Source organism: Adiantum capillus-veneris, chromosome 7, assembly GCF_014529385.1.
Source record: "Adiantum capillus-veneris isolate H3 chromosome 7, ASM1452938v2, whole genome shotgun sequence".
Classification (NCBI taxonomy): Eukaryota; Viridiplantae; Streptophyta; class Polypodiopsida; order Polypodiales; family Pteridaceae; genus Adiantum; species Adiantum capillus-veneris.
Window position 1 is genome coordinate 125560756 of NC_140937.1, and position 27448 is coordinate 125588203.

The 27448-nt window shown below is 45.0% G+C and overlaps 1 protein-coding gene across 4 annotated transcripts; it reads right to left on the minus strand.

The window, feature by feature from the left end:
• Window positions 1-3432: 3432 nt before the first annotated feature.
• On the minus strand, window positions 3433-27448 carry LOC147454577 (splicing factor U2af small subunit B-like). Of its 4 annotated transcripts, none has more exons than XR_015188632.1 (7): window positions 27116-27444; window positions 5953-6039; window positions 5793-5874; window positions 5582-5708; window positions 5054-5421; window positions 3831-3882; window positions 3433-3725 (listed from the first exon to the last, which is right to left on the minus strand). XR_015188632.1 is itself a non-coding variant. In XM_086516486.1 (7 exons), exons 1-7 carry the CDS (start codon window positions 27350-27352, stop codon window positions 3594-3596), a joined length of 900 nt encoding a protein of 299 aa, XP_086372612.1. In that variant the 5' UTR covers window positions 27353-27448; the 3' UTR covers window positions 3433-3593. The 4 variants fall into 4 exon arrangements, 3 of the variants coding, with proteins under 3 accessions (XP_086372612.1, XP_086372610.1, XP_086372611.1); XM_086516486.1 differs by lacking the exon at window positions 3831-3882 and having other exon boundaries at window positions 3433-3701; window positions 5054-5169; window positions 5279-5421; window positions 27116-27448; XM_086516484.1 differs by lacking the exon at window positions 3831-3882 and having other exon boundaries at window positions 27116-27445.

Sequence of the window (27448 nt, forward strand, 5' to 3'; positions counted from 1 at the left end):
TGCATGGGACAAGCCCACGTTGAAGAAAAAAAAGGGCAGTCAAGTTGTGTCATACGCAGATGCCATGAAACAAGAAACAACCACCATACCCTGCACAAGCTACGCTCCTCTGGGCACAACAAAAATGAAGAGGCATGTCCGTAACCCAAAAAATGGCCCGCCATAGTTTGACTATAATGCTCTTGAGATTACAATTAAAAGCTACCATTGCAACCCTGCGCTCCTATGGAAGTTTTTCTGCAAGCTTTTGTAAAGGCCTATTCACCTCTCTCTCTCTCTCTCTCTCTCTCTCTCTCTCTCTCTCTCTCTCTCACACACACACACACACACACACACACACACGTCTAAGGCCGGGTTCACAATAGGCGACGACAAGAAAAGCTCACTTTCTGCCAACGAATCACGTTCACGCACGTCAGATACTTAGTTCACATAGTGCGACAGAAGAGTTGCAAGAAAGGTGCTACTGCACGGCAATGCTTTGCTTCACTTCCAACGTCCCAATGTGAACCCACCCTAAGCACTACCTCTACAATGTAATCAGACTATTTAGCACACAAATTGCCCCCAACCATCAAAGCCCTACCCTCTACATATAGCCTGCATCTCCCATAAGGGGACCATCCTAGACCCCATTCCCACTAGCTCACAACCCAACTCGTAGCCACTACAGTTGCCCCTCTCTCACAGACATAGTCTACCTAGAAGCACCCTACCAACATTGCTTTGTAGCATATACTGACAAAATTTTGGAGGTTTGCACCTAAGTAAAACAAGCCAATGAACCCAGCCAATAGCATAGTTACATGTGCGTGGGCTCAAGAGCCTCAATTTTTCTCCGATGTCTAGTTAAGTGGAATGTGGGGAAGAGTTAACTTGTAAAAACACCTCATGTAAGACATCATAAAAACTGGTTTAAGTATGAAGAAGCGTTTAGTACAAACACTTCATCCTCATACCAACTGGTTTAAGTATGAAGAAGCGTTTAGTACAGGCGAAGCAAAGACACAGGGGATGGGGGATGTAAGACATCATGGCACCAACGGCACTAGTCCTACAAAAACATCCATGCACGTGGGCAATGAAGAAGCGTTTAGTACAGGCGAAGCAAAGACACAGGGGATGGGGGATGTAAGACATCATGGCACCAACGGCACTAGTCCTACAAAAACATCCATGTACGTGGGCAATGAATAAGAGTTGCCATCTGGAGGCACTTGGTTCATAGAGTACAAGCCCATGACAAGAGGAGGAGGATTCTACAAGCCTACAAGAGGAGCAGCAAGAGAACCTAATGCCAAACAAGTTAGCATGCCATGACAACTCTTGCTAGTAAAAGAAAATTCTAGAGTACAGAGGGGTCATCCTGAGCTTCGGCAGCTCTGGATTTTACTCCTGTAGTGCAAGGCCTTATGGATTGACTATGGCAAAAAAAAGTGTAGGAGTTTTTCTGCCGCATGTCCAATCGCACTGACTCGAGGGGCTGTGAAACTACGGATCCAAGCTTCTTTACACCCAAATTTTGCAACATGGCCATGGAAGTGCCTGCCATTCAGGCTCTTCAAAACATCCAGAGGTTAGTTCAAATTTGAAGGCAAGGATTTCCTTATTCCTCTACATTGGCTATTAAAGTGCACAATTATCAAATTCTTAAGTCTTCTTGGGATTGTGTAATATTTACAAACAAGAGTCTTCCTGTGATTGAGCTGAGAGAGACCATATTTGTGGGGCTAGAAAAGCTGAAACTTTTTCCTGATGATGACAAATTCAACTTTAGAGAGCTACAGCTGAGCACATCAAGTACCAAACGAGGAGCAGCGAAAAGGTTTCACAAAACAGAGGAGAGCAGGTCATGAGCTTCACAAACAAGATTTTTTTTAATGTTTAAAACTTGCAGTAAAAAGGTTTCATTGTTACATGTAAAACAATTGGTGTGTCTTAAGCAGGACACCGCAAAGAGGCGACTCCTTGTCGCATTACATTCCTACCTACACATGACCTCATTACAATCTGAACAAAGAACAAACCGGTAACTACCATATCACAGCACCATACTACATATGTAATAAAAGACGTCGACCTTGCTGATTCATAATAATATGATTTTGTCTTGAATAGAGATCCAAACTAATATACTGTAAAAACAAAATTCTCTTAGAAGAATTCGCATGCACAAAATGATTCCGTCACTTGAAAATGAAGCAATACATCGCACAAATGCAGAAGTCACTGTATGATTCCTATCATGAATAAAAGCCGAAGCTAAAACCCCTCAGTGGACTTCATATTGCACATGCTGAAAAACACTATCACAATTTACTTGGTTTGAGAGATTATTTCAAACCACTACTTTCGAATCCATAAACAAGAAAATCCACCACAGAAAGAAGACTTTCTGCCTAAAGAAAACGCGCAGTGTGCTAATGAAACCCCACAATGACACTTCGGAAAGATTTCCCAATAATAGGCTGACAAATGATTATATGCTACTACATAGTGTGTTGACTACATCACAAACAGTGAAAGTATGGCCAGTTTAAACCATGGCTTCAAGGTAGCATCATGAGTCTTCATTTAAGTGCATGAAGAACATTGAAGTCTGCTTTTTCTTTTTCAGGTACAACTGAAATTTGAAAGATGCCGCTGTATATCGAACCTGGGGCTTTACGCACCCACACATCCACCTGAACCACTAGGTTATGATCCCATTGGCATTGAAGTCATGTTTTGCTCTTGATTTGATTGATGTGCTTGACCTGTAGGGTTAAGGCTAGATCTACTGTCTAATTTCTTCCAGATGAAAGACCTATTATGCCAGTTAAAGCCCTGCTCCACCCAGACACATCCAAGCTGCCAATTAAACCTTAATCTTCCAAACAGTCCATCTACCCTGCAAACGATTCAACAATCTGGGTATATCCTCAAATCACCATGCTCTTGATAAACCACTTGGTTCCCCTACCTACAGAAACCTAACACCTGCCTGCACTCCAACATCAGTACATCTATAATAAACTGTCGAAATTTCATTACACTGCTTAGCATTCAAAATTCTGAGGAATGCAGAAATACATCGACACGTGCTTCTCCAACGAAGGTAAGGGTAGCCCTCTCCCTACAGATGTCCTACGGCTGTCAATGGCATGCAGTAACATTTTGTCCTCAGATTGCGATACAAAATGACTAACAGAGCCTTATTATTGAAAAAAAAAAAACATTTAGGACTTACCTCTCATATCAGGGTCTAAGTGCTCCTTTGCCAATCCTGAAGTTACATCTGAATTGAATTTCAAGTGAACTTCCTTCACTAAAGTCTAGCTGCTATTTGCATCATCAACATAGGCTCCAACAAATGCATAGAACAAGGGGCAGAGCATCAAGCACATTACATACTCTTTATCTCCCAAAGTTGAACACTGAAGAGTACCAACATGCACTTAACCCTTGACAAATCTTTAAAAAAGTCAAAAATATGCTAACAGCAATTCCTTAATTCAGCTAATGACTGCATGCTCTTCAAAACAAAGTTCATCGATGATAGTTATGTCAAAACATGTGTTCAAACTGGAGAAAAGGGCTCATCTGAGCAGGCATTACGCAGGGATTAACATGGAGATGTGCTGAGCAGCAAACCCAATGTGAATTCCAATTTCAGTAAACTGTAAAGAGACCCTAAACCAAGATCCATACAAAAGTCCACCCTGTAGAAGCAACGGAGAAAAGTCCTGCAGAAAACCATGTGTTAGCCAAGACAAAACTACCTGATAATCCAATGTCATAGCTAAATGACACCCTTCAAAATTCAGGGTTACAAACTGCTTGATACTCACCATAATCATGCCCGAACTTCAGGAAATAACTAAATAGCATCTGCAAACATACCTGCAAATATTGCCAAGCATTGGTTCATTTTGCACACCAATAAGCCTTTTTATCATCCATCTTATGAGCAGGTTCTTTAAGAGACATGGGAAGATTGGGAATAAGTTTAAAGAGGAGTTGAATGACCTCACACTTCCCTCCTAGAATATAGGCACCATATCAGACAATCTGCCATATCAAGGTGGCATTCCCGGACAAGATTATGCTCCTCTCCTCACTGCCTATTGTCTCACATTCCTCAAACTCCGTGATCTCCTAGGGTGACTGGTGCACTTCAAAAAGTTTGTCTTTGGTTCATACAACAAACATAGACTAAGCCTTATCCCACTAGCTAAGAGGTTGAGGCATATCCCATCCACAATTTTCACGATGAGTGTGGAGGCTCGAATGCCACCTCCCCTCTCTTTCATGTTGAAGGTGACCATCGCTCGCGAATAAGTTGCACATTAAACTCCAATCTGCTGTTTGGTCCAGGAGTCTGAAACTGACATATTCAACTTACAAATAGAGCACAGTCGATTTTATCACCATAACGTTCAAGCTCCTGTACAGTTAACCAGATGGATAACTTGCGATCCGGTTAAGCAATCGTGCATGAATGACAGCGCCAGCTTGACCAAAAAAACCATGTCTCACTCCCTGAGAACAGGACAGAAGAGGATTGAGTAAGTATTGCTGATTGCAAGACCTGCCAACCGTTCTATACCTTCATGATCTGCCAAACAGCAACAAAAATGCTGGTGCTTTGTCAGTCACTACTATTTTCTCTCATTTGTGCAGTACCATAGGTACACTCGTAAGTACAAATATATTGGAGTTAGGCAAATGGTTGTTATTCCACTTAACCCTGTATCTGTAGAGAATGAACTAAAGCTTGACACTACCTAAACCAGGAGTAGGGGTAAACCGTGCCTCACCAAAAGGACCTTAAGGAGTCCAAAAAGCTGTGGCAAACAAACAGAATAAAAGTGCTTGATAGAATGAGCAAGGAAATGAAAAGGAAAAATTTCAACCAGGATGAGACATAGGCTAGCAAGCCCTAAAAAAACTTCCCAATAAAACTCCTGCAATCTTGTGATCCGCTGAAGAAAACAAGCCACTGTAGCCTTTCACAGCAGAAAATGTGTTGATTGCAATTTGGACAAGTGAATGTAGTGCAACAGCAACATACCTGATCACTGCTCCTGTCTGCTAGCAGTTCCGCGTTGTAGTTCTTCACGCTCTCTATTCCATTGCTCGATCTTAGCTCGACGCTCTGCACTGCCCTCCCTAACTGGGCTTCTGTTTCTGCGACCACCATGAGGGCTGTTACCTCTATCTTGATCTCTCCTTCGAGGTCTTCGGTCGTCTCGATCATATCTGCGCTCATCTACACCATTCCTGTCCGGCCTAAAACCTCTACCCCCACCCCCACCAAAGCCACCAAGATTATTATCCTGATACTTCTCACGCCTATCATACTCCCTGCGCGGACTGCGACTTCTACTCCGACTGCGGCTGTGCCTCCTGTGGTTTCCAAACAACCTCTTTCGCATTTCCCTGTGAAAATTTTGAAACAAAGCCACTTTGAACCTAAACAATGTCATTAACTCGGTAAAATTCGATGCTGCAAACTAGACACTAATAAGAGCTAAGACATAGGTAAGATCTTATAGAACTGTGAACTCTTATAATTTCTATTTTTTAAGCAAGAAGTTGCCTGCTGGTCTTCTTCAAATGCATAAAATTGCAGTAACCGCCACGGTTACAGGTGTTTTCCTCATACTGTCTGCAAGTGGCTTCCCTAAAGTCTGTTACAGGAGAAAAGTCCACAATAATTGGCCGCCCTGGTAAAAAACCAAAGATTTTTTAGTGGCATGTAAACAGTTTCAAAAAGACTCTTCAGTATTAGCACAAAAAAAAAAAACTACCAGCATAGAATCTTCCCGTCAATCCTTGCAACGCTGCTGCTGCCTGCTCCTCTTCGCGAAATTGAGCATAAACATTACCAACCTGCGCACCATCAAACCTTGAAGAGAAAAAACAGATGAAAAGCACTGCAACAAAGATAAAACCAGCTCAAGCCATTACCATGTGATCTGCCATATTATCGCACACGTTCAAGCTTTCTAGCACTCCAAACTTGCTCAGCTCTTCAAAAAGGTCTTCATAGAAGTCCTATCCAACAAGAAAGGAGGCAAGTGAACCATCAAACGATGCAAAATGTGTTCAGTAGAGTACAAACAATAGTTCGCTAGCAAAACAACTCTGCTCAATTCATAGACTACGAAGACATGGCATAATCTAACCATGTTGAAATTTGATCTTCCGCTCATGACTCACGCTGCCCTTGCCATGTGATTCCTGGCCTATGCACCAGCTATGGTCCTAAAACATGGAGACTGAGAGTAGAGCTTGATCATGGTGAATGACTAGAGAGGAAAGGCTTCTCATAAGAATGGGTGAGATTTTTGTTGTGGCATTTGAATTGTGAAGGGCAAACCTTTCTCTTGGGTCTCTCCCAGTTTGCTCACCTTGCAAAGTGTAAATTATTCTTAAAGAATACTCTAGTTCAAACACACCAGGCATTAGATGCATACGGAATGCGACTCCTCGGTTTTCCCATCAAGATCTTGTGAGTGAGGGCTTCTTTGTGCCTGTGCTTGGCCTTGTGATGCTTTTTCAGTATCTAGGCATGAGGGCGGTTTTTCAGATTTTTTCCAGATTGCCACTTGGTGGCCATTTTAGGTGGGTGCCCTATTTTTGCCTATTTTTCCATTTATACCCCCCATTGATGGGTCGTGGGGTATTTGATGTGGGTCAGGCTGCAGGCATTGTAATTGATTTCAAGGTTAAAAGTTACGCATTTTAGTTGTAAATCCTGGCAAATTGTCACAAAGTGAAGATGTGGCATGCAAACTGGAAGAGAAATGGCCAAGTGGACAAGAGGAACTAAAGCAACCAACTTAAAGCTTTAACTTCTGAGCACCGGCCGAGGGGCCTAACCTTAAAAATCCCAGAGTGGAGCTTATTTCTGTAAAACGCGCTGTCATGCTAATGTGGCAATCAATATGAATGATGACGTGGCAATACCCGGATTTTCCATGTTTTGCGCTGGAGTTGCCACGTGGCACGTAGTACGGATTTCTGCAAATTACGCTGGCAGATTTTTGCTGTTTCAGCGCTTTTGAGAGTAGATACTTTTGGGGTTTAGTGCTTTAAGTTAAGAGCTTTTGGGGCTCTACTTTTAGGCCCTTCTAGTATTTATAAGCGCCCCCAGGGCCTCACTCTACAGAGCTTTTGGACGCAGAGTCTGAGAGCAGAGGACCCTCATGAGTTGTACTGTTGCAACTCTCATAACAAAGAAATACCGGAAGGGGCGCCAGTCTTTGGGGCCAGTACGTCTGGGTCTCCCTCTCTCTCTCTTTGCAACGTCAGTCTTTCTTTCAGCACGCAGACTTTGTATTAGATTCACCAGTTTATAACTGGTTGATCTCATAGGTCATTTTGGCCTTTTGTACTCGGGAGTTGTACTGTAATCTGTTGCGACTCATCATAATAAAGAAATACCGGAAGGGGTGCTAGTCTTTGGGGCCAATAATTCTGGGTGTGGAACTCTCTCTCTCTCTCTCTCTCTCTCTCTCTCTCTCTCTCTCTCTCTCTCTCTCTCTCTCTCTCTGTGTGCAACGTTAGTCTTTCTTTCAGCACACAGACTTTGTATTAGATTCACCACTTTATAACTTGTTGGTCTCATAGGTCATTTTGGCCTTTTGTAGATGTTAATATATCATATCATATCAATCTCATCTCTCTCTCTCTCTCTCTCTCTCTCTCTCTCTCTCTCATAACAAGTCTTGAGTTCAACTCCTCGTCGGCTAGATCTTTAAGGCCTATTGTCACGTGCACATCTAACCCTATGTGTACGTGGACAAGCTACTTCATGACATGGGTTCGGTTCAGTTCAGTCATAATAGATTAGGAAGTGATCTAGCACTTTTGTGAGTCTGTTCGCAGACCGTGCATGTCCAGACACTTAACGTAGATGCATATCCTCTGGTTGCAAACAGCATGATCATCAGATTTCCATCAAAACCCGTCGGGAGCATTTTTACAATGCTTAGACCTATTTTCCCTATTTTAGCCAATTTTCACTTATTATTTTGAAGTGACTTTTGTTGGGAACTAGGTAGGGCAATTTTGATAAGCAAGTACATAAGAAACCTAGCGCTAGCACTTTCTCGTAGAAGAGGCAGCAGGAACTTCGCGTTCAACAAGCACCTTCTCAGCAGGACCCCCCCAAGATGCCCTGACTTGCATTTTCCAACCAGTAGACAACCGGAGAGTGTTGTTGATTTTCAGCATAGAGTAGAGCGAGATCTAGGCTGCGTTTTGAAGACCAAAAGGTGACTTGAGTGCGACCTTGGAGTGTCTTGACAATGGAACTGAAACCGGCCTGTAGGGCGGTAGACTTTAGTTTACTTGATAAACTTTACTTGACTTTACAACATAGAGGAAAACTTCACGAATAAACCTATGACTAGAATTAACACTTCAAGCAAACGACGACCTGGACAGTTAGAGTGCTACCAAGCAAACAACGACACCCTGTAGGCCCCAAAGACTAGCGCCCCTTTCGGTATTTCTTTATTCTTATTGCAAATAGACGATCCGAACACTTTCACCTAGCTCCCACCAAGCTGTCCAAACCTGTCCATGGATGTAATTGCAGGTTTTTGACCCAAATTCACCAACATAACAAGGCAAAAACCTCTGTAGGTCAAAAGTACACGTCAAGGACACTTTCCCTTGCAATTTGGAAGCTTTCCAATGAGCTACAGGTCACTTGTGATTCCCTGTTGTGTCACTGTCAGGTGCCCAAAGCCCTATTTAAGCATCCCAAGGCTTTCCCAAGGCTCCCCTGGCGATGTCCTGCAGTTTAGGTGTGAAACCCTAAACCTGCAGAAAAACACAGTAGACTGTAATTTTCTGTTTTGGAACATTTTGAGCGGAGCAAACAAGTCAAGTGCTCCCGCACGCAATGGGACAGTTCTGTCACAAAGTGATGACGTGGCGGACAGCAAAAACCCTAATTTCTGCCATAAACCCTAAAATTCCTGCAAACCCTAATTTCTGCCAAAAACCCTAATTTCCGAAAATCGAGGAGGCTTTAAAATTTTTTTTTAAAAAGGGAAAATGATGAGCGACGCGAATTTTGCTTTTTTTTATTAAAAAAAAGAGAAAAAGACTCTCTAAGAGAGAGAGAGAGAACTGATGCTTTTTATTTTAAAAGCTTTTGGGGCTCTGCTTTTGGGCATCCTTTGTAACCTTTAAATTAGTGGTGAGGGCCTCACTTCTCAGAGCATCTGGACGCAGAGTCTGAGAGTGAAACCCTAACCGCTCTCTTGTACTTTGATTTGATTAATATAAAAAGAAATACCGAAAGGGGCACCAGTCTTTGGGGCCAATATCTCTAGGCACGGAACTCCGTCGGGCCAGTGTACATCTATTGTGATCTGTGATTTGTTTTGAAGTGGTTATTTGGTGCTGTCGCGGTTGATTCTTGACTTGGAGTGTCCAAGTCTGTTACAGTGGTATCAGAGCACGGCCGATTTCTCTTCTACGGGAAATCCGATCCCCGAAATTTTTTTCCGCGGCACCTATGGCTTCAGGCAATGATCAGTCGACTCCCTCTGCATCTGGAGATGCGGGCTGGGATCACAACGAAGATTCAGAGTATGGCCCGCCTCGGCCTACTCAGGCGGAGCAAAGAGAGATGGAGTGTCGTCAATTGTTGGCGATGCAACAAAGATGATGCTCAATTTTGCCAAGGACCCGAAGATGGCAAAATATATGAACCAGACCTCTTTGGAAGAGGTACAGATGGAGTGGCAAAGAACCACAACACGAAACCTTCTCCCTCCAAGAAATATACGGAGAAGGAACTAGAGAACGTGGTTGATGCACGGATTGCTCAGCTTTTCGACGTGCAAAAGAAAGGCAAAAAGCACGGCAAAAAGCAGAAGAAAGGCATTGACTTCCCGGGATATTTGGGTCGTCGGTCGACATTCGACAAGGCAAAAAAAGAAAAACAGAAGAAGCGTGTTCGATTTGAAGGAGTACCCAATAGTTCTTCTTCTTCTGACAGTTCTTCTAGCTCTTTAGATTCGAGCGAAGAAGACAGAAAAGGTAAAAAGCAAAGCAAGAAACAAAGCTTCAGAAAGGGCAAGAAAAAGGCAAAGAAGGCTACATCTCGCCCAGAGACTGACAGTTCTACTGAGGATTCGTCTACAGACAGCTCAGATTCCGATGATGGAAACTTTTATGCGAACAAGAAGAATTTTTTACAAAGCCAACCAGTATGACTTTCTCGAAGATGAAAGCAAGAAAGTCCGAGAGTTTAAGGAAGGTAGCCACTCGATCAAGTTTGATACTTTTTCAGGATACTCGGATGCTTCGAAGGCTTTGTCTTTTTTCAGCAGTTTGACATCGCTTTCGCGGGAGGACGCTATTCAGAGCACTCCAAGATTCAGAGAGCTGCCTCTTACTTTAAGAGGAATGCTCGTACTTGGTGGTCCACGCTTCTTTTAAACAAGACTGCGTCAGTTAAATGGCTGAAATTTAAGAAGCTTTTTATTTCTTCTTGGTTGACGCAAGAATATGAACGAGATATACGAGCTGCTTGGAACCATCTTCGGATGACCAAGAGCGATACAGTAAATACTTACTGTGAAAGATTCTGGAGCTCTTTTCTACCCCGCCTCTTCATTCAAGAAGATCTCATTCAAAGAACAAATTGAGCGGTTTACCTTGGGTCTACCTACAGAGATCCGAGATCACTGCTTGGGACAGAAGTCAGCTTCTATTCAGGAGTTGATGAGTCATGCGAAGGGGGGCTTTGCCATTCACTCTGGCAGTCTGAACTACCCCACAGATGAGGCCATGACACAACGAGCCGAACAGACTTCTGGGAATGAAAGTAGAAAGAAAAAGAGCAGCCTAGAGAAAAATGATGCACGACCCAAACTTACTCCTGAGGAGAGAGCTCGCTTCATCAGAGAGGGGAAGTGCTTTGGATGCGGGGAACCGGGACATATCTCCGCGAAGTGCCCTAATAAGGCACAGAAAGAACAGAATGATAAAGACGATGATATGTCTGAGAGTTCGAGAGCAGCTTAGGAATGTGGCAGAAAAGGCAGATAGAAAAGCGGAACTGGTACCACATAGCGTGGGACTTGCACCGAATCAAATGAATGAAAGTACAAACTTTGTCGCTTTTTGGGGCAAAGTGAAGGATAAGGAAGCTCTTTTGAAGGAGCCAAGGCCAACTTCTTTTCACTTGGAATTGGCGGCTCGATTTGAAATTACACCCGACAGACTGACGCCACAGGCGGAGGTAGTTCGACTGGCACCCGGATGGGATGTTGCCATTACACCGAGCATTGGCAAACTTCGTTTGCAATGACAGGGGTGTTCAGGGCACGCGAGTGACGTTCTACTCAAGATCCCTTGGTGCCACAAGAACTACGCCGTGGTTGACTACCGGGCCGAGAAAGCGACTTTGATAAATGAAGGGCTTAGAGATTATACTTGATGAACTTCAGTTTCTTACTCATTCTTTTGGGAGAGAATTCAACGTTGGATAAAGGTTGAATATGTTTTGACCTGATCAAAAGAACACCAAGATTTTTCTCCACACTCATGCAGATTGCTTTTCAGAGGGCCTGAAGATCAAACCATTGATCTGATACCTGGAAGCACGCCACTGAATCGGCCACCTTATCGTGTGAGCCGAGCACAGAATGAAGAGATTATGAACCAAGTGAAAGACCTCTTGGAAAAGGGTCTTGTCCAACCTAGTACTTCACTGTATTGCTCTCCAGTGTTGTTGGTTTTGAAGAAAGACGGATCTTGGAGAATGTGCATCGATTATAGCACTCTCAACGAAATCACCATCAAGAACAGATTTCCGATTCTTATGATTGATGATATACTCGACAAGTTACAAGGATCCTCGTGCTTTAGCAGGATTGACTGGAAGAGTGGATATCATCAGATCAGGATAGCGCCAGGAGATGTCTACAAGACTGCTTTTCGGACGACTTTTGGGTTATTTGAGTTTTTGGTGATGCCTTTTGGCTTAACCGATGCTCCTGCGACATTTAACCGGATGATGGACAGGACTTTTCGAGAGTACAGGCTATTTGCTGGCACTTTCTTTGACGACATCATTGTTTTCTCCAAGAATGAGGCAGAACACCGAGATCATCTGCTTCAAATCTTTCAGGCATTACGAGATCACATGTTAGTGATTAATGCAAAGAAAAGTGAATTTTTCCTACCAGAGATACACTTTTTTGGGACACATTGTGTCAGCGCAACAGGAGTGCAAATGGACCCGGCCAAGATAGAGACTATCCGTGATTGGCCCGATTTGAGGAATGTCCATGAAGTTAGAAGCGTCGAGGGACTGTGTTCGTACTACAGGCGGTTCATACGAAAGTTTGCAGAGGTTGCTTCCCCTTTGCATACCTTGACACAGAAAGGAGTACCTTTTTCGTGGAGACCCACAGAGGTGACTGCCTTTCGGACATTGAAAGAGAAATTGACTACGAGACCTATTTTGACTTTGCCGGACTTGCAGAAGTCATTTGAAGTATATTGTGATGCTTGTGGTCGTAGTCTGGGTGCGGTCTTGATGCAAGAAGGCCATGTCATAGCTTACGAGAGCCGTTTGTTCTCTAGGCCGGAGATGACAGCACAAATCTATGAGAAAGAGCTTTTGGCGGTTATCCATGCTCTTACTCAGTGGCGGCATTACCACTCGGAGCGGATTTTACTGTCTTTACAGACCATCAGAGTTTGCGATACTTCTTGTCACAGAAGCAGCTTCCGGAAAAGCAGATGCGGTGGGCGAACATCTTGTCACAGTTCCACTTCCAGATTGTCCATGTGCAGGGACAGAAGAATGTGGTGGCAGATGCTTTGTCTCGAAAACCGTTGGTTCTGGATGTTTCCGCGATACATCATAGGAGCTTCGAGGATATGGTCGATCAGTATGCCACAGATACAGATTTTGCAGATATTTTCACACGGATACGGGATGGGGAGACAGTAGCTGGATACTCCCTTCGGGAAGGCTACTTGATGAAAAAGACTATGTTGTGCGTTACACAACCGTTGAGGGATAAGGTTATGACTGAATGCCACTGTCCACCTTTTACGGGTCACCGCGGCATTGCTACCACCATGAAGGGGGTAGAGAGATACTTCTTTGGGCCGAGACTCAAAAAGGATGTGGAAGAGTTGTGCGCAGTTGCTTGGTATGCCAGAAGGTCAAGTTTGACAGGCATAAGGCACAAGGATTGTTACAGCCTTTACCCATACCCACCCACCCCTGGGAAAGTATTGCAATGGATTTCATTTTTGATCTCCCGAGAACACAGAAAGATCACAATGATTTTCCGATTACATGGCACGTCTGAGACGATTGTCTCCGACAGAGACCCCAAATTTATGAGTTTGTTTTGGAAGGCAATTTGGGAGAACATTGGCACGCAGTTGCAGTTCTCGTCATCGTTCCACTTGCAGACTGACGGGCAATTTGAGATTGCCAATTCAGTGATTTTAGATTTATTGAAGTCTTGTATCTCGGATCAAAAGACTCATTGGGAAAAGAACCTATCTTAAGTCTCAAGAACAACAGAAAAAGGCAGCGGATCGCCATCATCGCGACTTGAAACTGAAGGAGGATGATTGGGTGCTCTTACTTTTGAGAAGGCACGCCTAAGAAAGAAAAAGGGAAAGGAGAGGCTTTTTCCAAAGCTTAGTATGTGATACTACGGACCTTTCCAGATAACTGAAAAGATAAATGATGTCTCCTTCCCATTGAAACTGCCAGATACTTGGAGGATTCACAATGCATTGCATGTGAGTCTCTTGAAACCTGTTAAGGGTAATGTGCCTGATGATGGGGAGCCTGATGAGCAACCCAAAGTGGAAGAAAAGGAGGAGATCCTTGTTCCTGAACAGATTTTGGCTCATAACGATACGAAGAAAGGTAAAGTCCGAAGGCGGTTCTTGGTTTAGTTCAAGAACTTTCCTGCATTTCATGCGAAGTGGATGGAGGAGGAGGACCTAGAAGATACTCCTCGGATTGTGAAACTTTACCTCGATGTTTTGGTTTAGCATAGTCTACTCTAAACGGAACCCAGAAACTCAGCTTGGCCGAAGATCTGGTGCAGTGGGATGCACAAGAGGGGAGTTACTCCGCTCCTTTGTCAACAGATGCCTCGATTTTGATACTAAAGTCACTGATGTCTCTTTGAGCTTCAGGGATACTGAGAGCTGACAGTATTCTGCTGGATGACTTTATGAAATGGAATTCCTGATTATGATACTCATTTGTTCTCGACTTCTTGTGAGTGCAAGAACTGATAGACGAAATGACTGCAGCATTTTGGTCTGATTGATCTCGAATAGACATGGTTGCAATAGGGGTTAGTCAATCGGACATCGATGAGGTCCCGATTGGACCTAGATGTGATTGCTAGCTACATTGCCGATAAATCATGGTCTAAGATCCGAATGAATGTTGAATGTCATGTGATGTCCTGTGATGCACAGTAACACGGAACGGGCGGAACAGGGGCATTTCGTTCCATAACGGCGTTCCGAGCAAGGCCGGCCGGAGAAACGGCTACGGGAACGGGCGGACGTTCCGGTTCCGGAACGTAACAGCGGAACGGCGTTCCAGCAGGGCGGAACGGTCCGGAACGGCCGGACGGAACGTCTGGCGGCAATTTTTAAAATTCAAATTTGGGTGGCAGTTTTTAAATTTCAAAAACAGGCGGCAGTTTTTGGAGCGCCCACTCATGGGATGGTTCACACTAGAGGGGTGTGTGTGTTTGGGGGGGGGGGGGGGGGGGGGGGTCTTCACTATTTTCTCCTATAAAAGCTAATGCACACCCCTCACAATTTCATAGCCCTCACTCTCCCGCATTGCTACTTGAGTCTTGAAGCGCCACTCTCTCCCTCTCACCCTCCCTCTCAAGCTTGAAGCTTGAAGCCACTCTCACACCCTCTCTCAAGCTTGAAGCTTCAAGCCTCTCTCACACTCTCTCTCAAGCTCGAAGCCACAAGCTCTCAAGGTTGAAGCTTCATCCCTCTCGCAACTTGCAAGCTCCATTCCAATTTCCTTCATTGCATCCCTCTCTCAAGCTCCATCCCTCTCTCAACTTTCAAGCTCCATCTCTCCATCTCTCTCTTGAGTTTCAAGCCTCAAGTCTCAAGCGCCATCAACATGGCACAAGCTTCCGCATCAAATGAAGGTCCCTCGGTTGGTAAGAGAGGAAAGAAGGATGAGCCTTCATGGTGGGATGAGGTGCACTCCGAAGTCTTGGGCAAAGAAGGCGGTGCAAGATCATGGACATGCAAACTATGTGGATTTCAACGCAAATCCGGGACAATCAAGGTTCGAGCACATCTCCTTCACATAGTGGGGGAGCAAGTGAAACTTTGCATTAATGTGACGGCCGAGAAGAAGAAGGAGCTTGAGATCAAGGATGCCATCATAAGAGCCAAAGCAAATGATCGACCCAAGCGGAAAGCCATTGACCCCAATCACTTGGTTTTTCCTTCTTCTACCACTCATTCGCACGCTTCCGTTGGAGGTAGTAGTGCGGCGGCTCAATCATCATTTCAAACGAGCACTCCCTCTCATCCCACCCATCGTCAACAAACTCTAGATTCGTCATGGGATCCCAAAAAGAAGGAGGATGTGGATGCCGCCATTGCCCGCTTTTTTTATCACGATCATATCCCTTTCATAAAGGCTCGGTAAGTTCCAAGTTCTCAATGCTCTTTCATATCATGACCATAACTAGTATGTTTGTTTTTCAATCTACATTGTCTTCTCTTTTGACCTTTGTGACATGTACATTGTATAGGTCGGACTACTTCAAGGCAATGTGCACAAGGATTGGGGATTACGGGCCACGCTACGTGCCACCCACTTCAGAGGCCCTCCGTACTACTCTTCTTGATAGAGAGAAGGCCGTTGTGGAGATGGCAGCCGTAAACATGAAGCGACAATGGGCCAAGTATGGAGTGACACTCATTGCAGATGGATGGAGCGACACAAGGAGGAGATCCATTCATGGGCTTGTGGCTTATTGCAAGGGAGAGATGTACTTTGCCCACTCACATGACGCCACAGAAACAGGGAAATCCGCCGATGTGCTTGCTGGAGAGTGGGAGTCTGCCATAGAGATCATTGGCCCAGAGATGGTGTTGCAGCTTGTCACGGATGGGGAGGCATCAAACAGGGCAGCCGGCGCCATTTTGGAGGGCATGTATCCCCGCATCAAAGTGTCATTTTGTATGGCACATTGTCTCAATAACCTTTTAAAGGATATAGGGCGCCTACCTTGGATTGAGCCTCTCATTACAAGTGCGTCCAAGATAGTGTCCTTCATCAACAATAACAATCTCCTTCGTGCTGCATTCTTGAAGCGGTCAGGGGATAAGGTTCTCTTGAAGTATTGCGAGACCCGCTTTGCCTACAACTACCTAATGGTTCATCGCCTATGCGAATGTCAGAGTGCAGTGCGGCAGACCCTCATCAGTACGGAGTATACTTCCTCATTCTACGCAGGTTCAGTCGCAGGGATCTTATGTGCAAGCAAGTCAGAGGATCCCCAGTTTTGGGAGTCAATGAAGACTATAGACCAAATGGTACAGCCGGTACTCCACTTGCTTCGAGTAGTTGATGGCATGCAACCTTGCATTGGCAAGGTTTATGAGGCCATGGATCGCATGGTGGAGGCCCTCCAAACACTTGAGCCAAATACAGATAGGTTTGAGGAGATTAGCTTGCTTTGTCAGAGCAGATGGGACGCCTATGCTTCCCCTTTCCATGGTGCGGCTTTTGTGCTGGATCCAGAGTTTCAAGGTGCAGGACAGGAGCATGATGGGGAGGTGACCAAGCAATGGAACGAGATCTTGACCATGTTTCACCCTGATCGAGAAGAGCGCCGCAAAATCAAGGATCAACTTGCTATGTACAAGGATATGCGAGGATCATTTGGGCTTGCCGATGCCCAAGTTGATCGCACCAAGATCTCCTCTGTTTTGTGGTGGCAGGACTATGTCTCAGATGGGCCAGAGCTTCAGAGACTAGCTATCCGCATCCTCAGCCAAGCGGTTAGCTCCTCTTGCTTGGAGCAATTGTGGAGTGTTTATAGCCACGTTGCATCCAGGAAGAGAAACCGACTTGCAGTGGAGAAAGCAAATGATCTTGTATTTGTGAGTGCAAACTTGCGTATGCTTTGCAAGTCGGCATCCAAAGTATCAGATCCCTTTCTACAGTGGGAGATGGAGGCAGAGGCGGAGATACTTGGGGAGGGTGGATCTACAGAGGTTTTACATGAAGTGGATGATGCGGACGAGCCTGTTGGGGATGAGGATTGGGATGACATCCATGATCTCCATGACACCACTACAGATTGGCAGGCTGGCTCTTCTGCCACTGGTCCTTGAGCCTTGGCCCTTGACATGTTTCCATTATGGCATTTTGGCATCTATGTATTGAGCTCTTGAGTCCATAGTGGCTAGTCTTTACTCTTGAGCCTCGACTCTTATCTTTTCTCAGTGCTTACCTTTTTGTAGTGCCTTGGCTGGCCTTATAAGCCACACTTGAATTTATACTATATAGTCATAGTCTTAAGTTTTTAATCCGTCTTTCTGTCTATTCAACTTTATTGAGCTCTTCAATCTTTGCACTTCCTAGATAATGTTATTTGTGATGCACTTAGTATGTTATGAGGTGTCTACAACCCCGGTAAATTGAATTTACATCCGCAACCACTAACGCGCATCGCGCACAAGCGACATGTTGAAACTTAAAACATGCTTGAACATGATTCTAATTGTCCAAGTAGGTGTTAGAAGCTTGGCTTATAGTTGTTTCCTAACTTATAGGCTGTTTTGAGGCTAATTTCAGCGTTTTTTGGTGGACCGTTCCGGCGTTCGCGTTCCGGTCCCCGCCTATACGTTCCGGTACCGTTTCGAAGCCCCCCATTCCCGTTCCCCGTTCCCGTTCCAAGTAACTTTGCTGTGATGTCGTGTGATGTGACCGTCAATTTTGTACATGTGCTAGATCTGTGTTCCTAGTACGTAGGTACTAACAATCAGTGTCTGCTAAGACGGTTTATGGCTTTTGTCGGTTTTGTAGGCGTAATCGCGGTCGATTACAATGCTTTCAAGAGGGGGGTATGTCACAAAGTGATGACGTGGCGGACAACAAAAACCCTAATTTTTGCCAAAAACCCTAAAATTCCTACAAACCCTAATTTCTACCAAAAACCCCAATTTCCGAAAATCGCGGAGGCTTTAAAAATTTTTTTAAAAAGGAAAATGATGAGCGACACGAATTTTGCTTTTTTTTATTTTTAAAAAAGAGAAAAAGACTCTCTAAGAGAGAGAGAACTGATGCTTTTTATTTTAAAAGCTTTTGGGGCTCTGCTTTTGGGCATCCCTTGTAACCTTTAAATTAGTGGTGAGGGCCTCACTTCTCAGAGCATCTGGACGCAGAGTCTGAGAGTGAAACCCTAACCGCTCTCTTGTACTTTGATTTGATTAATATAAAAAGAAATACCGAAAGGGACGCCAGTCTTTGGGGCCAATATCTCTAGGCACAAAACTCCGCCGGGCCAGTGTACATCTATTGTGATCTGTGATTTGTTTTGAAGTGGTCATTTGGTGCTGTCGCGGTTGATTCTTGACTTGGAGTGTCCAAGTCTGTTACAAGTTCCCCTTTGAATCGGACGAGTTTTCACGCAAAAAAACTTTCCAATTTTGCTATCCTTCGTGATGGAACTGTGCGTACTTGTGACAAATTAGCAATTAGCTAATCCGATACCTGTTCAAAAGGCTCTTGCCTTGGCAAACACGCATAAAACCCCTAGAACTGTACATGGTCATCTAAGAAGCCCAACTAGTGGGGCATTACAATATGTGCAAAGGGGAGAGAGAGATGCGCAAGAGCAAATCGTCGCGCTACATGAGGCAAGGGAGAAGGCAAGCTTTCCATTAAAGTTGTGATCACCTTGTGATCAAGGTGATCATCTGCACCCACTACTCACACACTTGTATTCACGTCATGATCAAAAATCAGCCTCCTCTCTCTCTTGATGCATAACTGGCAAAATCTCCAGGAGCTATCTAGTTTGCCTCTTTTGAGTTAATTCCTAGCACCCACCGACTTATAAAGTGTAGCGAGGGGCCTAAATGACTTTGAATAAAGTCTAGACACCCTTTTACTGCTCGGATTTCAGTGTCGACTAGCCCGACCATCTCATGGTGACCTGCCCTTCCCGACTGCGCGTAAAACTGTCAGTCGTCGGCCATTTCGCACTTGCCACACAGTACTCGACCATTTGTGACTTCAAAAAGAGGGTCCCAAAAATTAAATAAAAATCAAGGGAAAGAAACCAACAACTAAGGTTAGTGGTTGCCACAGCCTCGTGACATACCTCCCTCTTGAAATCGCAAACGTCCTCGATTGCATGCCAGATATACATGACATAGATGATTTAGTGTGATTAGCACCCTTTTATCATCACATGTATCCGGAGGAAAGGTCATGAAACATGGATACAAATGACTTAATGAGACCTTCATACTTTTATCATTTCATCTACGATAGAAGTGAGCATAATACCTTTAGCATTCTAGAGCAGTGTCCCACTTCTGTTGCACTAAATCCGTATGTACATTTGATGTGCTAGCTCCATCATTACCCCTCGTTCAAACACGTTGGGTTGGGGCATATGTAGATTGTGATCCAAAGGCCTCAAGGTAAAGCTGCAATACATTCGGTGACTAATAGTTCACACTCTTCCATCCACTTTGCATCCATAGGTGGATAGTTCCTAAACTTCACCAAATACCGCCATGCAAGATGAGCCCCAAATCAATCAAGGAAAGCAGAACTTCTCATTTTCTTCAACTTCATTGTGCAATTTGAGTGAAGCCTCCACTTTTGGTCATTATCATTGGTGTGAAAGCGTTTGTAGTTTTTGGCTTGGCGCTCATTTTGGTTCTCCAAAATTGTTAAAACTCTTGCATTTTCCCCAACACCTTCTCAGCATCTATTGTTGAGGAGGGATGCTAGAGCGTTATATTCACCTTCCACATGCTTTCACTTCTCCTTAACAACTTCCACACGGGTTGGCCACCCTTTCACGCTCTCAACAAACATTCTAGGCACATATAGGGTTTGCACCAAGCATTTGCCCATTTTCTCTTTTTCCTCGATTTAATTTTTTTATGGTTGAGTATTTTTAAAGGTTTTGCTCAACCTACCTCTGGCACACATTATATGTGTCCGAGGTAGGTTGGGTATTTTTAGAGGTTTTGCCCAACCTACCTCTGGCACACATTATATGTGCATCAAGAATCATTCTCTGGCCGTCCATGTGTAATTTCCATCTAGTGTTAATCAGCTAGTGGCGCCTCTCTCAAAGTCGGGCTTTGACCACCCTTAGGATTACATCAGAATCGACCAACAGTCTGGATACAAGAAACATGGGAAAAACCCTTATGAATGTACATTGAGATCATGGGAAAAAATCCCATAACAAACCACAAGATACATCTAGCGATAAAGATACTCTAATTAGGTGGTGAAATGTAGCTATCTGGATAGTGATCAAGTCCACACAAATCTGCCCAAAACTCTGTCCACCTCTGGCGATGTAGCAAAAACCCACAAAGTCCAATGTTGGGTATCTGACTCATACAAAGCACCCACTATAAAAACCTCATGTGGCAGCTCTCTCTCTCTCTCTCTCTCTCTCTCTCTCTCTCTCTCTCTCTCTCTCTCTCTCTCTCTCTCTCTCTCTCTCTCTCGCGCGCACATCATTGATTCTCTATTACTTTGACCCCATCTAGTCACCCAAAAGGTGCCTTGATTCATCCCCAAAGAGTTGGTCTAACAGTAAGGCTTTGGCCTCTCAACCTACGGATTGTGGCTTCAAATCCCCCATTGGGTCACACTCTAGAGGGACACCCTTGTGCTCACCTGGTGTTCACATTGCTAGGGCATTTGCCCTTGGATACTCGAATGCATCTCCACCTGAGGTGGGTCACCCGAGGAGGAGGTTCCTAATTGGTTGCTATGAGTTCTCTCCGTCATTCCCAGCAGGTGGTGCATCAATTAGGTTGCCATGGTGATGCCTATGCGTGGCTCTTGCCCGATGGTGCGCGGCCCTTGCCTGACCATGTAACATGGCTAATATTTGGAAGGAATAAGCACCTGTAACAAACTACTGACGTGTCAAAGCCTAAAGAATGGAGCCAACTTACAGATGATGTGGCTGCCCGAGAGCGGAAACACTAACCCTAATTTCTGCCAAAAACCCTAACGTTGAAACCCTAATTTTGGAAACCCTAACCCTAAAACCTGCAAACCCTAATTCTAGAAACCCTAAGAAGAACAAGCAACAGAAGAAGAAGTCCTACCAACTTATGGGGACCCTGTCCGATGGGGCCCAAAGTGACATAAAGGCATTAAAAATAAAGCAAAGCACACTCAAAAGACTTCGCACATCAAAATATGATGATGTGGCACTTGTACGGACGTCCCGGAATTCGCGGCGGATTTTTAGGGAAATCCCGAAATTTTAGGAAAGTGATTTTTTGGGGTCAGCTTTTCATATTTGATGCTTTTAGGCTTTGGGCCTTCAAATATGAGCCTTGGGAGCCCTCTCTAGCACTTTTAACGCGCAGATTGCAGAGCAGGTGCTCCTCGGCTGTTGTACTTTGTGAATCGGCAGTAATATAAAGAAATATCGAAAGGGACGCAAAGGTTTGGGACCAATACTCTTTGGGGTGGAATTCCGCCACTCCCTGTCGCGTGTCGTCTCTCTTTCAGTTCAGTTGTTATTGAAGTGCTAAAAGTCTGTTAAGTCTGTTCTTTTTTATTGGCACGTGGTGCCCGCCTTGTGACAGTGGTATCAGAGCATCAGTCGTTTGCTTTTCTGAAAGCATACCGGTCCTACAAAAGAGCAGACAGAGCTATTAGAATTTTATTCGAGGTATCTTCGCCCTCCAACCCGGGCTTATTAGCGACTCCCACCCTTACTTCATTGCGCATCGGGCGCGCTCCCGTCTTCACCGCAATGTCTTATAGGGCATAAGCCGATTAAGATCACTTGCAAGAGAAGGATCCAGATTTGTTTCAAGTCACTGTTTTTTTCTCAGAAGCAGTGTCATGCAGATGTTAATGTCTACAGCTACCAGGCAGCATACTCCAAGTACTTGGCAAGCTTTCAAGAAAAAAAAATTGCTCGAAGTTATATGGTTTCTGACATCTTCCTTTGGAGTGCAACTTCTGGCAGAGTGGGGTATCCTGAAATGCTTGCCATGGAAACTCTAGCAGATTATATCTTGAAATTTCTCGACATCTCTCAGTAGATGTCTCTTCACGAGCAGATGACCTTGGAGGTTTAGTGCGATTGCTATCTTGAGACTACCATCGCCGCCAAGGAACACTGTTTGTCCAAGAGCTGGCGGACCATGCTGTGCTCGGCTACGACCTCATGGAAGGAACCTAACCCTAATTTTTGGTGCAAGTTTCAGGATGGAAAGTCAGTCGACTTTTCGAGCTCGACTGATGTCTAGATTGCTCTTTGAGTTTGAGTTCTGTTTGAACTTGTTTGGTGATCCTGTTTGGAATTTGTTTGAAATGGATGGTATCTGTTTTGAACCTGTTTTGGTGCCAATTTGAATTGTTTGACTCTGGTTTGATACTGGTTTCAATGATTGGTGATTTTACTCCAGGGTCGAGAAGTGAGAAATACTGTTTTGGTATTGTTTGAACCTCGGAACGACGCAAGCCAATGCTTGGGGAGCGTTTCGTTGTATGTTTGAAAACCTCCGAACGACGCAGGCCGATCCCTGGGGAGCGTTTGGTTGTATGCTTGTAAAATAATTGTTGTTGTGACTCCCGGCCCGGACCTGGATGGTTATGCGGGAGGAGTATTAAGAAGTCTAAGCAGTGGTTACTCTCAGCACCTCCAAACGACGTAGGCTGCGGTCTGGGGGGCGTTTGGTTGTAAAAGGTCTCTATATCTCTCGGCCCGGACCTTTTTAGGTTATGCGGGAGGAGTGATGAGGGAGTTGTTGAATATCTCCCGGCCCGGACCTTGTTAGGTTATGCGGGAGGAGTGTTCATCGGCGGCTTTATGTTTCTATGTCTTGTAACATGCATATGTGAGCATTTGTGTTGCATTGTGATGTGCCAACCACTGAATATTCCTAATTGGATGAGATTGCCTGGGTATGTAATTTTAGTGCATCAAGACACCCGAGGAAGATCAGTACGGTCTTGGGTGTGATGGCTAATTTTACTACGCCGGAATATCAAGGGTTCCGATCTGGACGAAAGAAGAAGCTAACTCCTTGATCAAAACATTCGATAAGAGCAGCTAACTCCTTGATCAAAAGAGCACAAAGGAGAAGCTAACTCCTTAATAAAAAGAGCAAACTGATTGTCCCTCGGAATGACCCTCGGAAATTTTTTAGCTAGCTTGAGTTGTTTTGCAGATATGTTGTAATCGCGGACAATTTCTCTCTTTCAAGAAGGGGAGATGTAACAAACTGCTAACGTGTCATAGCCTAAAGAATGGAGCCAACTTACAGATGATGTGGCTGCCCGAGAGCGGAAACACTAACCCTAATTTCTGCCAAAAACCCTAACTGTTGAAACCCTAATTTTGGAAACCCTAACCCTAAAACCTGCAAACCCTAATTCTAGAAACCCTAAGAAGAACAAGCAACAGAAGAAGTCCTACCAACTTATGGGGACCCTGTCCGATGGGGCCCCAAGTGACATAAAGGCATTAAAAATAAAGCAGAACACACTCAAAAGACTTCGCACATCAAAATATGATGATGTGGCACCTGTACGGACGTCCCGAAATTCGCGGCGGATTTTAAGGGAAATTCCGAAATTTTAGGAAAGTGATTTTCTGGGGTCATCTTTCCATATTTGATGCTTTTAGGCTTTGGGCCTTTAAATATGAGCCTTGGGGGCCCTCTCTGGCACTTTTAACGCGCAGATTGCAGAGCAGGTGCTTCTCGGCTGTTGTACTTTGTGAACCGGCAGTAATACCGAAAGGGGCGCCAAGGTTTGGGGCCAATACTCTCTAGGGTGGAATTCCGCCACTCCGTGTCGCGTGTCATCTCTCTCTTTCAGTTCAGTTGTTATTGAAGTGCTAAAAGTCTGTTAAGTCTATTCTTTTCTATTGGCACGTGGTGCCCACCTTGTGACAGCACCTCCTCCTGTGGGCCCTCTGGTGTATCGGAAAAAAAAAAGTAAACCTGATACAACCACCTCAAGGCAAAGTATAAGGCTGCCCAAAGGCATAGAACCTTTAAAGAGCTAATGTTTTATCAAAAACTAAAAGGGTTGAAACATAATGGCCGTAGGTTGAAACAACTAAATAACTAAACAAACAGCTCAGAGTGAGGCTAAAAGTGCCCTGGGAAATAGGTGGAGAGCGGAGGAGGTGTCCACAGATGCCTCTAGAAGATAGGCATCTCGTAGCTGTCGAACGAAGAGTCCTCCAAGTAAGTGGAAGGAGGCAATGGGCATGCTACCAAAGGCCGCCAAGAAATTGGACCGGCAGGTAGGAGGATGGGCGAGAAGAAGCACCGGAAGACGCAAGAGAAAGAAACCTCGGAAGATTTTAGCTTGAGGAAGAAGCAGGGGTGCACTGCAAGGTCCCACATGCAAGCACAACACCCAAACAAAGAGACAAACACTACCGCACAACCAAACCTACACATACACAGACACACACTGAAAGACAGTCCCAAAAGCAAACCATAGACACAAACGCACGCATAAAACCCAAACTAGAACCACACAGAGAAGAAAAACCCCATGCGCGCACGCACGCACACAGAACAGGCAAGCACGCTCACACACAAAACAAGCAAGCAAGCAACACACACACCTAGACTCTCACGTCTGCACGCAAACACACACAACAAAACAAAGTGGCACTGAGGCCAGCAAGTCGATGCCAAAAGATGGAGTTGGGCGAGGAGAGGAAGAGTATCGCAAGGCAAAACAGAGTTGCAGCCTGCACATGCTTCGACAAGGGTGAAACCTTCATGTGCTGCAACAGAAGAGGCTCGACAACGAGCAAGGCAGGAGCGCAGCCAATGGTTGGTCTCTCTCTCTCTCTCTCTCTCTCTCTCTCTCTCTCTCTCTCTCTCTCTCTCTCTCTCTCTCTCTCTCTCTCTCTCTCTCTTCTTTTCTTTTTGGAGAACTGCTATATATTTACATTAACATAATATCACATCCTCAGACCTTGCCCCAAACTACAAATCTCTCTTCTTCTCCGAACAAGGTAACTGAACCCATCCCTACATCCTTGAGCCCATCCCGTTGAGTGCAATCCGCACCATTGCCTCCATTCGTCTTAGCTCACATTCTCTACACTGCGAGACAGGACGTTGGGGCACTGGCGAGGAGTCTCATCGACTTTACACCTTATGCCCTCGTCAAGTGCGAGAGAGTGAGTACCACACACTACTTGAGTGCTCAGCTTTTGACCACATTAAATCCTCCTTTCCCCATATATTCAGCCATGAGCTCTCCCTACATACCTTCCTCTCCCAACCACGATGTGGACTCTCTATTGCGACGCTCATTTCAGCCATTTTTGAGCATCGAGAGTCACTTATGACCACGTGACATGTTCATTTGGTCCCATAGGTCATATTTGACCTCCGAGGATGATAATAGAACTCTCTCTCTCTCTCTCTCTCTCTCTCTCTCTCTCTCTCTCTCTCTCTCTCTCTCTCTCTCTCTCTGCACGCTCTAACACAACTAGAGGTTCCCAAGCAACATATGCTTAGTCTTAGATAAGTGAATGAGATAGGGCGGTATCAATGCTCGTGGGATCAGTTAAACGTCCCAATTCAGCCCTTTATCTTTCTTAATTCTCCTCATTCTTGAGTATAATGAATGGACGGAAGATCTTGCTATACTTGAAGGAGGTACACAATCAAAGGGCAACTAGTTCCAAAAAGGACCACTAACTTGACATGCAAAGAACTTGTTCCCATGGTGTTGGATCAGAAGGATCAATTATAGATCTCTCGACATAAAAAGGGGCTCTGAGGCTGCTTACAAACTGCCGCGCTGCCTGCCCGTCACTTTTGAGGGTGGGCAGGCATATGTTACACACAGAGAAGTTGTTATTTAAAAAAAATGATATCCCATTCAGCTCACCTCAATACCTTATTGGTTCGGCCTTTCCGCCCGGCTGAGCTGTCGGCAGATTGATAGCCGCCCATCCTTGGACAGGGGATCGCGCCTGTCCTAAAACTTGTCCATCGTTGCTTTTTCCCAGCCAATAAGTTTTAGCCGGCTGGCTTCCACGTCTGCATGCCCAAGGTTGGGCATGCGGTGTGTAAGCAGCCTGAGGCCTTGACTAGACGAGCTCCAAGAGATGAAACGAGAAGTAAAAGCAATAGAAGGATGATACTTTTGGGTCCAATGAAAACTGCGAGCAACAGGTCATTTATCACATGTCACCCTTCTCTAATGAAACCTCCGAGCAACGGGTCATTTGTCCTGTATCACCCTTCCGTCTCTGTTAGTGCTGGGCAATCACAGATCTTGGGTCACTGGACTGATTGCGTGGCCAAAGGCGACAGTGATCAGGCTACCCACATGTGAGAGGCTGCTATGACCCTGAAAGGGGCATTGGCTGTCCCTACTTAAAAGAGGTGTTGTACACTTGTGTGCCACTGTTTTAAGTCCAACGAGTGCATTTTCCGCAGCCACTTGGGCAGGAAGGAAGATCCATCACAACAAACTGCTGTTCATACTTCATAGGACCCAGACAACAATAAACTCAGTGAACCTTATGGATTCCTTTCAAGGAAAAGATAAGGACCTTGCAAAAAGATCCCTTTTCTTTGAGAGCATGGCAGCACGTGAAGTCTAGTCAAATTCTGAGTACTCAAAACCAGCATCCATTCCGCCACAATGCTGGAAGAAGCTCTGATCAAACGCATCCACAAGCCCTTCTCGGCCTATAACAGCGTAGCCGACCTGTTGGCTAGGTCTACAACTTAAACTTCTTAACGTACCAAAATTTTGTAAGCGATAGGCCAACAAACAACGACGTATCGGAAAACAGAAACATGCCGAGGAAAAAGGGCAAAAGGGTACCTCAAAATGTTCTTGAACCTTGCGAGGATCAATGTTCTGCGCTTGAATGTCGATGCCAGGGGTGGTGTAGTCGGGCCTCTGATACATATTGGAGAAGAGAAGGGTGGGGCTGATAGTGGGTCGGTTGTGCAAGCGAGAGCAGCGGTCACCATGGCGGCACGCTCCGATCTTGAAGTAGAAAGGGCAATTGACCCTGTCCTTCTCTGTGCCGAAGATGGATGCCAAATGCTCCGCCATCAGTGACTAGTGTCTCTAGCGAGGCGGGAAAACACGCAAACGAAGACTCTCAGACTCTAGAGCAAGGGCTAGCACGCTAATTAAGGACAAATGGCG

Bases quoted from the DNA above. Each gene is read 5' to 3' on its own strand.
- LOC147454577 (XM_086516486.1), bottom strand. From the start codon at position 27,352: ATGGCGGAGCATTTGGCATCCATCTTCGGCACAGAGAAGGACAGGGTC. The intron at 5,875-5,952 runs GTAATGGCTTGA...GATGGTGCGCAG, and splicing joins ATAATATGGCAGATCACATG to GTTGGTAATGTTTATGCTCA. The intron at 5,422-5,581 runs GCAACTTCTTGC...AAATTTTCACAG, and splicing joins CATTTGAAGAAGACCAGCAG to GGAAATGCGAAAGAGGTTGT.